This window comes from Brachyhypopomus gauderio, chromosome 1 (assembly GCF_052324685.1).
Source record: "Brachyhypopomus gauderio isolate BG-103 chromosome 1, BGAUD_0.2, whole genome shotgun sequence".
In the NCBI taxonomy this organism is placed as follows: domain Eukaryota; kingdom Metazoa; phylum Chordata; class Actinopteri; order Gymnotiformes; family Hypopomidae; genus Brachyhypopomus; species Brachyhypopomus gauderio.
In genome coordinates, this window is record NC_135211.1 from 41,571,006 (window position 1) to 41,587,250 (window position 16,245).

Genomic DNA, 16,245 nt, shown 5'->3' on the forward strand with positions numbered 1-16,245 from the left:
TTCTCCCACCAAAGTGAGCCTGCCTGTTTTGTCAGTCAAATTTATTTATATAGCGCTTTTCACAACACATGCTGTCACAAAGCAGCTGTACAATCGTATGGGTCCAGATCCCTAATGATCAAGCCAAAGGCGACAGTGGCAAGGAAAAACTCCCTAGATGGTGGGGATTAGGAAGAAACATCGGGAGGACCAAGACTCAAAAGGGAACCCATCCTCCATTTTCCATTTCTCCGTTTTGTGTATAGATGACTCGGATTTGTCCTGACATTGAGTGTTAATCAGACTACACCCAGCAGGAACCTGTTCAGGTGTTCAGACCTGCAAACTGATTGTGTGAGGGTACCTAGATTTGGACATTATTATTTTTAGGTTCGTTCAAAGTAAATTTGTAATTTGTATGGTGTCGACACCATGACACTGTTCCGGGCGAGTGTGTAAAAACAACGTTCTTCCCATCCGTAGTCCAACCAGCAAGTTTGCGGAGCGTGTGAGGAAAGGTCTTCTGTTTGGATCATGGGTTGGTCATTTCAGCAGATTTGTAAGCCGTAACATCTGAAAGAAGCGTGTTTTTCCAAAACCTGTGGTATCTAGTGCACATTAAGCTTTCTTTGCGTTAAGCTTTTTAGATTCTGAGAGGAATCAAACTCGTGTCCCCACCGTCCAACAGCACTCCTGAACAAAACATGGTTCAACTTGAGTTCCAGATCAATCACAAGACCCGTTAGTAGTTAAATGCCTGTGCACAACACTGTCTACATTATAACCATCAGGCCTCATGAAACCTGGAGACATGCTCTTCTGATAAGAGCCTTGACTCAAAGGAGATAGTACCTGGACCTGTACACTTGGACAGAATTAGTCATCTTGAACTAGGGTGTATTTTTAGAAGTCTTAACATTACTAGTTTCAGTTCTGCGAGAGGGTGGGTCAGTGCTGCCACCTGGTGGTCGTGACTATGTGCGCTGTACTGTCATTATCTGCACCGCACGCGGTTTGTAATGTTCAGACATGTGAACAAGTCACTTAGTAACAAGTCTCAAGTCTCTCAAGTCTTAAACTTCAAGTCCTAGTCAAGTCACCAGATGTAATTTCAATATTTAACACTATTGATGCAGTTGATTAGTAGTATATTAAGTTAGTCAGACTAACTGACGTTAGGAGTTTTGAGTGTTTAGATTCGCTTGAGTGAGATGTCGTTGTCACGTACCCCCCGGTATCCGCTTTCGAATTATCGTTGGTGCGGACCGCTGACACAAGTCAAGTTGCTCATGTGGACCCTTGTAAAAGTTAATTTCCGACCCCTGAGTTATCACATCCCAGCTAGCTAACCGTTATAGCATTATGTGAAATATACATAGCAGAGACTTTTGTTTGTGCAGCCTAAAATATCGAACAAAGTTTGAAGTGGTTGCATCTCCATCTCTTATCCTGACTCCACATGTCTTGCATGTCGCAGTTCTTCTTTTATTCACAACAGCATAATCTTTATAATTGAACAGGATAATTTTTGGGAGCATGTTGCTTGTCCTCTCCGCACAAATTCAATGCTGCTGCCCCCCTCCCCCGATCGGTTACGGATAAACTGAGCTGAGCGGTTCACATTTTACAGCACCATTTAATACAAATTGATCCAGTTATGTGATTCTATATTACTTATTTATTATGTTGAAAAGACTTAAAATCCTTATTTTATGTCTTAAAGCTCAAGTCCGATTCTAAGTCCAAGTCAGTAAAGGTAGGCTAAAGTCTAAGTCAAGTCGCAAGTCTTCAGTGATGTTGTCGAGTCAAGTCACAAGTCAGTTTAGTGACTCGAGTCCACACGTCTGGTAATGTTTTATTGACGGCAAACTAATAGGAATTTAAACAGCTTTCATTTTTGGTATTTCTCCTTGAACGCACTTTTGGCAACAAGGAGCAAAGAGCGCTGGTCATAACTCTGCCCCTGAAGGGTAGTAGATGAACCGCACGGTCCGCAGGTGGCGTCCTGGTGCACAACTACATACCCAGCCATCAATGTGTCTTAAGATGTCTTGAGACAGTTTGTTGTAGCAAGACATCTTAAGACTTATAAGTGAAGACACTATCTCTATCTTGAGACATGAAGGCTAATGTCTTAAGACATGGAAGTAATAAATTTGTGTGTCTTGAAGACAAGGCATGTCTTAAGACTTCACCTTGTCTTAAGGTACAACGATTTTATGTCTTGAGACGGTTCAGTCAAGACCAAATACTATTTAATACTAAACCTATGATACTAATTAATAATACTATATTAGTGTTTCATGATTTAGCCTAATGTAGTCAGACATTAAATTTCAGAAAGATTAGTTAATGTAAATATTATACAATTTTATTGCTGAACAGAAAAAGGTTATAACATGAATTTGATTGGGAAATATAGTTTTAATCAGGAAAACAAAATAACAATAACAAGAATTAAATATTTATATATAAATAACATCAAAATGTGTCACACAGAAGGTTATTAAATTTACAAAATAAATTATATTAAAGCTCTAAAGCTCAGAGTCCATCAATTTCACTGCTTCACTTGCAGCCTTCTCTGCATTTTCATTGGCCTTAAGTGCATCCAGCCAGGTGCGTAAAAAAACAGTTGTTGTCCTATAGCAACCTTCATTTAAGACCCGATCATTGACCAAGACATGCTTGAAAGCAAGTCATGTTGCCTTTGGTATCATTCGAGTGATCTCCTCTTCTGTGGTGTTACTTCTGATCTTCTTTGTTGCACGTTTCTTAAGCACACTGAACATGCAGTATCTGAAATTACAGAAAATATGTGTAAATATTTGGACATAGGTTTAAATATTTAAAATTTCCATTTCATGGCAGATAAACATGTATATCATGCATTTTTTTGTCACGGGAAGCTGGCGTCCCAGGTCTCAGGACCAGGGGCAAAACAGCAAATTCTGGGCCTTGTACACTCTCAATGTCAGTGGGCCCCTATAAATGCCAGTAAACGAGGCACATGAGCAAAATGGGCTCCTCTCCCTCCTCGGGCCCTGGGTAGTCAGGTCCACTCCCCCCCCCCCCACTACCACGCCCATGCTCAGGACACACCCACTACCTCCGTTCCACACCCATCACAACCCCGTACACGCCTAGCTTCACGCCTTCCTCATTCCAAATCACCTAATTACTAATCATGTGCACCTGTCCCTTGAATGATGAATGAATGTTCGATTTATATAGCGCCTTTCCAGATTCCCAAGGCGTTTTACAATTTAACACAGGTACAAGTCACAGACAATCAATCACACACACACCGGCGAGAAGCAGCAGCCAATTGCGCACAGCGTACTCTCTACCGGAAGCCACAGCCCCCTGGGGGACTGAATGGGGTGCAGGAAGGGGAGAGAGGACAGACCCTAGAGGCAAAGCACCATCCACCACTGGGCATACAAGGACACACACGCACGCACACAGACACAGACACTACTTTTTATTGAACATAGAGACACAGACACACACTCAGGGAGAATTTTTTTTGTTGACTGCCAATTTACCTAACCTCCATGTTTTTGGACTCCCTTGTTTTCTGCCTCATTATTTATTCCCACAGGTATCGCCTATCCAGTGCGCATTATCACATCTATACTCAGAAAATAATATTATATAGCATTGTTTCATAATCAGTATTGTGTGTATAAATTGGAGAAAACACAATGTTACTAAGTAAAAGTAGAATACTAGCCTAATTTAATACCTGTAGTTTATGAACCACTTGTTGACATTTTTTATTGAGACCCCATCAGTAAGCAACTGCATTTTATCTTCATTCATGGGAAAATGTCTCTCAAGAAACAGTGTCTTGCTTTTCTCCAGACTTCTTTTCTGAGCAACTTCACAGCTGGAGCCTGGAACAAAAAAATAAAATGAACTGTGCAACCTATTACAATTTAATGATTAAGACTGGCTTTTTAATAAGTGCTTGATAGTGGAAACATATCTCAGTATAAAAAAAGTGTAAATTATAGGTCAACCCTTACTAATGTTCCTGCTGGTGCTACTGTTTTGGTGACACTGACATGTGCACTTGTTGCAGGGACAGCAATCCCTCCCTCTCTCTCTCACTGATGAGCCTATGTAATAATAAATAATAATAATAATTAATAATAAATAATGTTACAGTGTTTTCTTACACTGGTGCACTTTTTAGTGATTGTGTTTGACACACTGATACAGAAACTACACTTTTTCGATGCAAAGCACCTCACGGTTGTAAGTCAGACACTCACATGTAGAATTCTTTACAAGGGGATGCAGTTATCACTGACATCATTTTGATCCTTCTCAGATACACTGTGTCCTTTCATTAAATAACATTTTAAATGGATGTCTTTCATTGTTTTCATCATATTTTTGAAAATAACTTTTCCATTATCTCAAGAAAATGTAATTACAAACATGCTGACTTTTTTTAAACAGCAAAGTGTATTGCCTTTTAATTATGATATTTTGTTTATTTCTGGTTAGAGGATATTGCTTATATTTGCCAAAAAAGAGTTGGCCGATACGTCCGATATTTGGATAAAATCTTGCGCGTGAGGCGCAAGCGTGCGCCGAGCAAGAGCAACTCCATCCTGCTGCTGAGAATGAAAACATCGTTAAATAAAAACATTTTAATTATTAAAATATATACTCCCAGCCATGTCTGTGTAACATTACTCTGTGTCATGATTTGTCTCATATAACGCTAGTGTGTGTGTGTGTAGGCCTACCTCTTATTATTCTTCCTCTGCCTTGACCAAATCTTGACATAGATGGAACAACCATTCTAGGGCTATTCTCCTGTTCAGCAACATGTCTATCTGCGTTAAAAATATATAGGTACTGTATCACTGTAACCGCTGTATGATGGTAAAAATGGTGATTCGGGTAAATAAAAAGACGAGAAAATACCAACCTTGCTGCTCTTCGTCGCTGCTGGAGGACAGTGGATTTCCATATCGTCTCGGTAACTTTATCCCCTCAATAATAACAGGAGCTTCTATTCTCTCTCTCTCTCTCCCCCTCTCTCTCTCTCTCTCTCTCTCGCTCTCTCTCTCGCGCGCCTGGAACTTGTTGTCTAACGGAACTTTTCCAACCGTCAAAATCTGTTGGAGGTGCAAAACTGTTTCAGACAAAGTAACACGGCGATCTTCTGTGGCTTTAAAAAAGGGTAAAACAATGTTTCGGATCCGTTTGGATGCTGGCCATACTGCTTTAAGAATAAGGGAAGACGCTATTTCTGGTAACAGCAAATATCCTAATTGCATATATCGTTATTTACGTTATGTATATGCATCAAGACATAGTAAGGTAATTTTAGCCTTGATAGTAGTACGAGGTTTATTGCTGAAGTATCGGAGCCTTGATGTGTAGTATCGGCCTACAAAGTGAAAATAATGGCCTGGACATCACAACCGCAGCGCAGGAACCACACAGCAATGGAGAACTACGGAAGGGCGACGCTTCCTGTTATAAAGTGTCTTTCACACAACAGTCACAACAGACCAGCATGTTCGCTTCACAAGCTCCAGCAAGACCAGGGGACGGTGGACACCACTGGACACCAGACACCCCCCAGGACACCGTGGGAGGACGAACCAGGACACGCAGCGCGGGTAAGACGGGTGGGTGTGCCGACCCAACAGGCGCTAACGCAAACGATCACCCGGAAACACAGAACACCAAGAGGATCCAGGTGTAGTTTAACACCATCAGGTGAAGTCGCACCGGCAGCTGCGATGTCTGTGGACGTCTACTAGATTAGATTATGTGTACTAGATTAGATTATGTGTACTAGATTAGATTATGTGGTCAAAACATAAACAAGAAATGACCACGGCCCAGAGTTTGGGAGTGCGTGATGTATGGAATCAAAATCTTGATGACACGTTTGTTGTGTGTGTGTGTGTGTGTGTGTGTGTGTGTGTGTGAGAGAGAGAGAGAGAGAGAGAGAGAGAGAGAGAGAGAGAGAGAAAGAGAAAGAGAGAGAAAAACACGAAGGCGAGAGGAAATGATTTGGGTCCTCAAAGCTATGAACTGTCTGCCAGTTAACCCTAACCCTAACCCTAACACTCACCACAGCGTATTGAGTTTTGCCACTTCCGCAGGTTGTCACCACATTGGACCAGTTACGGAACAAAACAAAAAAAAAGAGCAAAACGTTGCAAAATTTTGTTAAACAAAGCTGCACAAAACGCTGTTGATTTAATTCTTTGATCAATATTTTGATAAGTGATGACAATTACCAAATTCAGCACACGCTAGGCTGCTTGACAGAAGAGCACAGAAGCAAATGTAAATAGTTTACAATAGTATAGAAACCAGTGTAAAGAGTTAAGAATAGTACAGAAGCCAATATAGAGTTTATACTAGCCTGTCGTTTTAATGCCTGTTTTGCATAAGCCCCGGATGTTTAAAACAGTGTTAACCAGTGCTAGATCCGGCCCTTTAATGAATTTGTACCGGCCCGCAACCCATCTCCCCATAAATTATGAAGCAACAATACACTCGAGGTTCGTGCTATAACGTGTAATATTGGCACTGCTGTGCTGCGGTCGTAGATCAGCACAGCAGTGCCAATATTACACGTTACAGCACGAACCTCAAGTGTATTATTGCGATTATACCACAGTTCAATTATCACTGTTTATTGAAAGATCTTGAGTTAAAGAGGACGAGAAAATACGACCTGTTTGGTTAAAAAAATACTCCGCCAGTTAAAATAGTTCCATTTAATGGCTCGCTGCTAAACTTACACAACACTGGAACAGCCTTACCCAATAAATATTATAGAGGTAAATATACACAAAAACAACTGTTGATAAAGTTGTATTTATTAAAAATAAAGTACAACAATTATTGACCATCCACGGCTGATTGGAGGTTCGTTCAGGTATCTGTTCAGTCCAGCTCTTAAACCAACGAAGCTGCTGATGCTATATAACTCTCCCTTCACATTTCTGACGGATCCATAAAAACGTTGTAAAAGCTGATTCATTTCATTTTTGTTGATAATACTAAAATCGACTGCAATGTCGTTGCTCTTTAACCAGGATGTAAAAACATTAAGAGCCCAGGACGTTTGTTTTACAGTATTAACTTTGTTTCTCTGCATTTCCAGCTCATCCAAATCATTGTTTGTAAGCGTGACAAACCTTGGCTCATTGGAGGAATCAGGCTGGTCATTTATAGCTTCATCCTCCAGTTTCAGATCGAAACAAATGGTTTCCAAGCCAATAGATTTAACGAACTCCCTGTAATTCATTTTGATAATGTTGCTGCTTGTTTGTAGTTGCGCTGTTTGGCTTGTAAACGCTGCTTCGTTGCTAGGTTACCTGTATGTGGCGGAGTAATACATGGAGAGCTTCGGTTACAGTGCTATAACAGCCAATCACATTGTAGGGTCGGAACTAACTGTGGTATAATAATTATTATTATTTGATAAAACGCCACGCTTCTATGCGGCACGCTTCTCTGTCATGAGTGTCACGTCAGACAAAACCTAATGTTATAAAAGCAATTAGTGATGCATTTGAAATTATGAATGTAGGGTGTTTGAAAAAGGTTATGGTCTCTTTAAACATCCCTGCCCGTTTGGGGTTGTTTGGCCCAGTTGTTCAGGAACCCCAGCATGTTTTGGTCATATCTGGATCTGAGCTGTGTTGTCCTGCTGTGGTTCTGCACACTTGTGGGTCGTCTGTCTGTGCTCACAGGGACAGCGGTCCATCGGTTATACAGGACGGGGCTGCTGTGTTTGGGAGTGATGTGTATCATACAAGCCACCCTGAATGTTGTCCTGCGTATCCTGTGTGAGTCAAATCAGTTCCTTACTCGTCCTTACTCCACACACTCGTGTCCTCACTCCACACACCCGTGTCCTCACCACTCCACACACTCGTGTCCTCACCACTCCACACACCCGTGTCCTCACCACTCCACACACCCGTGTCCTCACCACTCCACACACCCGCCCCCTCACCACTCCACACACCCGCGTCCTCACCACTCCACACACCCGTGTCCTCACCACTCCACACACTCGTGTCCTCACCACTCCACACACTCGTGTCCTCACCACTCCACACACCCGTGTCCTCACTCCACACACCCGTGTCCTCACTCCACACACTCGTGTCCTCACCACTCCACACACTCGTGTCCTCACTCCACACACCCGTGTCCTCACTCCACACACTCGTGTCCTCACCACTCCACACACTCGTGTCCTCACCACTCCACACACCCGCCCTCACTCCACACACCCGTGTCCTCACTCCACACACTCGTGTCCTCACCACTCCACACACTCGTGTCCTCACCACTCCACACACCCGTGTCCTCACCACTCCACACACCCGTGTCCTCACTCCACACACTCGTGTCCTCACCACTCCACACACCCGTGTCCTCACCACTCCACACACCCGTGTCCTCACTCCACACACCCGTGTCCTCACTCCACACACTCGTGTCCTCACCACTCCACACACTCGTGTCCTCACCACTCCACACACCCGTGTCCTCACTCCACACACCCGCCCTCACTCCACACACCCGTGTCCTCACTCCACACACCCGTGTCCTCACTCCACACACTCGTGTCCTCACTCCACACACCCGTCCTCACTCCACACACCCGTCCTCACTCCACACACCCGTCCTCACTCCATATTTGCCTTTTTAGTATGTTGCACAGCCACAATAATGCAAACAAAAGTGTACTCCATGTTCTATGTATACTCCATGTTTTAGCTAGTGTTGCACAAGATAACAGCACTGATCAGACAAATAAGGAGGACCAAGTCCAGAACTTCTTCAAAAACCTGACCGCAGAGAAGGACCAGTTAGAGACTATATACAAGCAGCTCCAAAGAGAACGGGACCAGTTACAGACCAGATATGAACAGCTGAGAAGAGAACGGGACCAGTCAAATGCACAGATGAGAACCTGTGAAGAAAACTTCCAAAGATTGAAGGGTAAGTCACACGTGAGGACTGTTACACACCACATATGAATGATGGGTAAGTCACACATGAGGACTGTTACACACCACATATGAGTGAAGGGTAAGTCACACATGAGGACTGTTACACACCACATATGAATGATGGGTAAGTCACACATGAGGACTGTTACACACCACATATGAATGATGGGTAAGTCACACATGAGGACTGTTACACACCACATATGAATGATGGGTAAGTCACACATAAGGACTGTTACACACCACATATGAATGAATGGTAAGTCACACGTGAGTACTGTTACACAACACATATGAATGAATGGTAAGTCACACATGAGGACTGTTACACAACACATATGAATGATGGGTAAGTTACACGTGAGGACTGTTACACACCACATATGAATGAATAGTAAGTCACACGTGAGTACTGTTACACAACACATATAAGTGAAGGGTAAATCACACGTGAGGACTGTTACACACCACATATGAGTGAAGGGTAGGTCACACGTGAGGACTGTTACACACCACATATGAGTGAAGGGTAAGTCACACATGAGGACTGTTACACACCACATATGAATGATGGGTAAGTCACACATGAGGACTGTTACACACCACATATGAATGATGGGTAAGTCACACATGAGGACTGTTACACACCACATATGAATGATGGGTAAGTCACACATAAGGACTGTTACACACCACATATGAATGAATGGTAAGTCACACGTGAGTACTGTTACACAACACATATGAATGAATGGTAAGTCACACATGAGGACTGTTACACAACACATATGAATGATGGGTAAGTTACACGTGAGGACTGTTACACACCACATATGAATGAATAGTAAGTCACACGTGAGTACTGTTACACAACACATATAAGTGAAGGGTAAATCACACGTGAGGACTGTTACACACCACATATGAGTGAAGGGTAGGTCACACGTGAGGAATGTTACACACCACATATGAGTGAAGGGTAGGTCACACGTGAGGACTGTTACACACCACATATGAATGAATGGTAAGTCACATGTGAGGACTGTCACACACCACATATGAGTGAAGGGTAAGTCACACATGAGTACTGTTATCACAGGGCAAGGAAGGTCTGGGAGCCATGTGACCTGCTGTGAAGCGTTTCAAGAAAGAGTTTGAAGGCAATTAGTGTAAAGAGTATAACAGCTGGAAAATGAACCGTGATTGCAGGAGAATCTCACAGTGTCAGTGGTTGTTTACACTGTTGTTTACATCGATGATGCTTGTGCCAGCCTCCACTTGCCCGTCTGGATGGGTGACGATTGGCTCCAGTATCTACTACGTTTCCATGACCACGAACACCTGGAGCCTGAGCAGGAAGGATTGTGAAGAGAGAGGAGCAGACCTGGTGGTCATCAACAGCAGAGAGGAGCAGGTGTGTGTGTGTGTGTGTGCGCGTCATCAACAGCAGAGAGGAGCAGGTGTGTGTGTGTGTGCGCGCGTCATCAACAGCAGAGAGGAGTAGGTGTGTGTGTGTGTATGTGTGTGTTTCATCAACAGCAGAGAGGAGTAGGTGTGTGTGTGTGTGTGTTATCTTGGCCTTTGCAAACCTTACACACAACAAGACGTCCCTCAGATGCAAAATACCTGTCTGCACATTTTCAGTTTGACATCAGGTCACAGAAAAATAAATGTGTGTTACTGTATGATCCACATGTTGTAGGACTTCATACGAGGGTTGGCAGTGCACGTCTGGATCGGACTGATGGAGACTGACTCAGTCTGGACCTGGGTGGACGGAACCTCTCTGTCCACTCGGTAAGCGCTAGTGCTGTTTACTAGGACTGACCTGCAATAGTCGCTAATTCGACTATAGTCGACTATACCCCCTAGTCGACTATGAACGTCATAGTCGAATGTACCATTCTAACTGCATGGGGGTGCCCAAGGATCCGAGATACCCCTCGCTGCAGAAGCAAAAGTCCAGGGGGTGGAGCTGGATCTAGATCCAACTCCTCCCCCTGTGGTGTTTTCATTGGTCTGAAGTAATTGCACTACGCAGGAGGAGTTGTATCAGATCAGCCATTCAAATCATTGTTGCCGTCCTAAATTGCTATTCTTATTTACTAACTTGCCGTTCATTTGTGAACAATCACGAATGTGAAAGTTCATAATAAACCAATTTTCATCTTGCTAATGCTAGTAACTAGTTTCCTTTGGTGATTTTACTAAATCTGACTGTTTCTGTTTGCACAGACAACCACTGTTAAATTAATCTAGGTGTTTAAGTAAGTGACGGTAAAAACTGATGTTAGAAGACAAGCGGTTAGCTAAACAGAATACAGATGTATTAAATACTTATTTATGTATGTTGTGTTCTTCATATTGGACATAAACTGTTAATTAGTGTTTGCTGTAGTTACTTATAATTTGTAATGGTTGTGCTGTTTGGTACCGCATGGACACGTCGAGGGGGATTGTTATTCAGTAGTGGGTGCATGTAATGGCCATGATCCTCATTAACCAGTTCACTGAAAAACTTCACAATAACTACTATAATGCTATTTATATTTTTCCATCCATCTATAGATGCATATCACGGTTTTGAAAAAAGGACAGACGCTTTCAGTTGTGCAGTGCACAAGTAGGAGGAGTTGGATTAGATGCAGCTCCTCCCCCTGGACCGACCAAAAGAAACTATGGACGGTGGGAGGAGTTGGATCTAGATCTAGCTCCACCCCCTGGACTTTTGCTTCTGCAGCGATGGGTACTTGAAGGATGCTGCTAAGAATTAGTTGTTACATGAAATGTCTTTATTTTCGTTATATATAGCCTTTTCTCAAATAAAATCATCCTAATTTCTGTTAATAAATATTTTAAAATGCGCATTAACAGGCATCTCCCTTACTACACATAAATAAATCACACCCTGCAGTTGCACAGTCCAAATGAGCGGAGCTGAACACGCTACATGCATTGACCGTGACTTTTTTTTTTAATGTTCTCTAACGTTTCATTAAAAAATAAATAAGTAAATAAATAAAAGCTGAATAAAGCCAACCTACCATGTTTATTCATTTATCTGAGTGTTTTAGGTTTTTACTTTGAAGTGGAAAAAAGACCTGAATGAGAACGGGATCCCGTTTAAGGTGCTCTAGATAAAAAAAACACCAGATTTGACTATTAGTCGACTAAAGGGAAAATCTGACGAATCAGATTTGACTATGAAAATCCTTAGTTGAATACACCTCTACTGTTTACTCCAGAAATTTGTTGTCTATTTTTGGTTAAGGCAAAACCAATAATGCTTCAACAAATGTATGTAAAAATATTATGTAAATATTATCAATCATTATTATAGACTTATATAAGATATTATTAATTATGAAGATTTTAATATTATATTATCATTATAGAATTATTTACAGAATTACACATTCTCTCTCTGTGGCATACTAAGGTATTGGTTGGAGGGGGAGCCAAATGAATATCGGAGTGGAGAGGACTGTGTCCACAGCAAGCCGAGTCCAGACTCACGCTACAGCTGGAACGATGAACAGTGCCACACGTATCTGAACTGGGTGTGTGAGAGACAGGCCTGTTAATGCCACACAGAGGGTGAGGCTCCATGAAGCTCCATTTAAGTTCTAAAATTATAGTGGTACACAAAGTTTCTATAGAAACACAACGGTTGGCCAGAGGTCCTTCATCAGCTGTGCAAACAAAGTCCTTCTGATTTAATAGAAGGAACCGGAATATGAAAACATAGATGTTTAAATCATAGGACATTAATCAGTTATTTTCCTTGAATTTCCTGGTAGTGCAAACAGATGTGTCCTGAATGCAGTGTCCATCAGTATTAATAAATGGATGTGTCCTGAATGCAGTGTCCATCAGTATTAATACTCCTCTAGAAATGACAAACTCTTAATCCTGCTGGCCTGAAGGTGTAGAACACTCAGCCTTCCCTTCATTTCTCCAAAGTAAAACTGCAGCTCATCTATATTCATTCTTTGGATAATACTTTACAATATGGGTTCTTAATGAATGTTTAAGTGTGTATAGGCAATGGGTAATGAAGAATTATCATAGTTCTTATCATAGCAGTTTCACATGCTGTCAGACTGTATTACACATGCTGCTCTCAATAGCTTGTAGTTCATGTCTAACATTGCTACCATCTGTAGAACAATGTCCAATCAATACGGCTAATGTGCAATATTCAAAACATCTATGTGCAATATCTCGCCATTCATCAGATTATATTTTTCAATATCATTATATATTTTGTAAACATTTGTACATATAGATTTTATATAGATTTTTGTTTTTAATTTTTATCTTATATATTGTTTTTATACTTCCTTTCTCTGTCCCTTCCTCTCCGCTGCTGTAACACTGCAAATTTCTCTGTGGCAGGATTAATAAACTATTATCTTAGTAGTCATAAGTCATTAATGAAAAATTGTTAGTTCATGTGTAAGTAATTATGTATCTGTCACGTTGTGGGGGGGCCCCCTACCGGTCGCCCCCGGTTACAGCGGCAGCGGGCCTGTTTTTGGTCACGTGATGTTCGTCCCTCAGGTGGGCGGGACCCGTGATTCGTCTCACCTGAGGGTCGTTTGTTCGTCTATATATGTCTTGTCTTTGTACCAGTTGACTGCTGGTTATTATTTCCTATATTTGGAACAATGCACGGGTTTTTGGTTTGCACACTTTCTATTAAACCATCCTCTTTCCCTGAGACTTGGCGTGATCGCTTCCTTTTTGAGTTGCTCACCCTGCCCGTCACAGTATCTTCAGAATAACATTTAATTTGATGGAATCTGCGTGGGAGTCATAGGAAAAGCAGAAGACATTGAATGCTTAGGATTCATATTTCTATAACCCCATCATGTCTACCGTGTTCATGAATGTGAATTATCATGTGTAAGTAATTAATAAGTATCTCCAGAATAACATTTCATTTGACACATTGACTTGTACCATTTATGAAAAACGCTGCACAAATAAACATTTTGTAGTATGTAGTGTGTTTACTATCTAGGCCAGGGGTGTCAAACATACCCGCACTGGCCCGCCAGGGGGTTCAGTCCAGCCCGCGGAATAAACCTGCATTATTAAAGAAGAAAAAACTCTCATTTTATTTAAAACCTGCAGTTCTTATATTGTTCTTATATAGCCTGTTTTAATCAATTCTATCACTTTACCTGCTTTTTCTGTTGACCCTGGCACCCTCTTAAGAGAAATGTCTTTGTCACAAAGAAAAATGAACACAATGTCAGATTTTTAAAGAAAAAATGGAAAGTTCATGTGTTCAGAATTGCTTTCCAGATGTGGAAAATGTCACTGTGATCAGTTTTTATGCATAATGCACTTAAATAAATGTTTGAGTAAAAGTGTTGTTGAAATTGCACATACTTTTCTTAAAAAGTTAAGTTGTTCATAATATATTTCGTAAAAACAATTAATTTCATATAAAGATTTTTATAATTTACTACTGTGCACTAATAAAAAAAAGTGGACTTATTGTTAGTTCCATGTAATTTTGGAATTATTTTACTTGTCTGGCCCCCTTGAGATCCGATTAAGTACATACTACTACCTTGTGGTTAACGGACAATATATCATTAACAAAAGTAGCAGTTCACGACATTCCCTCAGAATAAAAATAATCTCTATGCTTAACACTCAGTATCACTCATACATTGTCACGTAGGGCTACGCACCCTCTTCTAGCTGTCACTCCCCATGTCTGTTGTTCTCGGTGTGTTCGCCTCAGTGTTTGACTCTTCCCTGTCCCCTGGCCCCACTCCCGTGTCTGTTCCCGGTCCTGTCCTGTCCAGTCCTGCTCCCGTGCCTCGCCCTGTCCCTGCCTGTGGTGCCGTGCCCTGGCCCGCCTCCGCATCTCCTGTCCCTGCCATGCCCCAGCATCCATGTCCTGTTTTGCCCGGTCCTGTCCCTCCGGTCTGTCCTGTGGTGTCCTGTCCCGCGTCCTCTATCCCTGTCCCTCGCCATGTACCGTGGTTGCCTGTCCTGTCCTAGTCTGGTTCCCTGTCCTGTCTGCCCTTGCGTGCCCTGGAGTGGCACGCTTTGAGGGGGGGTTCTGTCACGTAGGGCTACGCCCCCTCTCCTAGCTGTCACTCCAGGTTCCCTCATGTCTGTGTTTCTTGCCTGTTTATCCCGCCCTGCTCGTTTGTTTCTATGGTTTCCCATTGTCTTCCACGCCCATGTCATCATTGTTAGCACCTGGTCCTTGTCTAGTTCTGTGTATAATAGTCTCCGTGTCTCCCATGTCAGTATCGGTCTTTTTGTTCAAACCTGTGCCTTGTCAATCCTGCTGTTCGTAAGTTTGCGCCTTTTTGTTATCCGTCTCCCGTGTGTTTTGCCTTTTGTCCCTTAGTTAGTCTGCCTTGTTGTTTTCCGTGCCCGTTGTCATGCCTGTGTACATTTCATGTATGGACTGCCTTCCCGATCTGACCTGCGCCCGGTATTTCGACTCTGTCAATGGAATTTCCTTGAATAAATCTAGCTCTCCTCAGCGTTTGTGTCCGCCTTCCTGTTCTGCCCCGCGCAGAACGTTACGTACATACTCAATATCATACTTGCTAATCAAACGAATGTCCATTTCATGAAAGAATTCAGTTTTTTCTACCAAAACAAGTAAAAGGAGGACCATGTAAATATGCAAATTAATACGTCATGACTACTAATTCCAACTGCAGAGGCGTCAGGGTGACAACCTTCAGTCACAATGAGTTCAAGGGGTCATTCTCACTCTAAAGGGAGCACAGGCTCCCTTTAAAAAGAGTGGATTCCTAAATGACCAACTTTAGCCAAATGTACAGTCTGTACAAATAACCACTCGCCTGTGTTCTGATGACTGCTAAGGCAAATGCCACAGGCAGGGGCTGGGCGATATGTCAACAGTGTCAGGCTCCACGGATGTCCTGTGACCCATTGCAACTGAAAATCCTTTCAGAAGGGGAGCTGGGGGTGTTTCTTGGTCAGGTGAATCAGCGCTGAGCAGGCAACTCTATCTTTCTCCTGAAGCGGGTTCCAGAAATGAGACAGAAACCATCTTAACGAAAATCCTGAGGAGGGAAACTTTATAAATCGCTCGACTGCAACAACAACTGCCATCACTAAGATACTGAAGTCAAATAAAGTTGAATAAAGCCATGCCACTTGCTGGGGAGGTGGTGGTACGCACACTATCTGCACACCCACATGTATCCCGACACATTACATGGGAATATTTTGGCTG

General features: G+C 42.4%; 1 protein-coding gene and 1 long non-coding RNA gene across 11 annotated transcripts in view; one reads left to right on the top strand and one right to left on the bottom strand.

Annotated features, from left to right (window-relative positions):
• Positions 1–2,379: 2,379 nt before the first annotated feature.
• LOC143520995 (uncharacterized) overlaps positions 2,380–16,245 on the bottom strand; it is a 43,312-nt gene continuing 29,446 nt past the window's right edge. For 4 of the 9 annotated variants that reach the window (XR_013132583.1, XR_013132578.1, XR_013132579.1 and 1 more), the window contains 5 exons: positions 4,928–10,347; positions 4,743–4,832; positions 4,011–4,103; positions 3,728–3,878; positions 2,380–2,778 (listed from right to left, as the gene is read on the bottom strand). This is a non-coding gene — a long non-coding RNA (uncharacterized LOC143520995). Of the gene's footprint in view, positions 2,779–3,527; positions 3,614–3,727; positions 3,879–4,010; positions 4,104–4,742; positions 4,833–4,927; positions 10,348–14,045; positions 14,098–16,245 lie in introns of those variants that run through there. The other 5 variants (XR_013132598.1, XR_013132593.1, XR_013132591.1 and 2 more) reach the window with 5 other exon arrangements.
• Positions 5,378–14,390, top strand: LOC143520969 (uncharacterized). 2 transcript variants are annotated; one of them, XM_077013602.1, is made up of 6 exons: positions 5,378–5,627; positions 7,725–7,820; positions 8,764–8,988; positions 10,271–10,413; positions 10,702–10,796; positions 12,439–14,390. In XM_077013602.1, the coding sequence occupies exons 1-6, from the start codon at positions 5,378–5,380 to the stop codon at positions 12,581–12,583; spliced, it is 954 nt and encodes a 317-aa protein (XP_076869717.1). In that variant the 3' UTR covers positions 12,584–14,390. The 2 variants fall into 2 exon arrangements, with proteins under 2 accessions (XP_076869717.1, XP_076869718.1); XM_077013603.1 differs by lacking the exon at positions 12,439–14,390 and adding an exon at positions 11,568–12,394.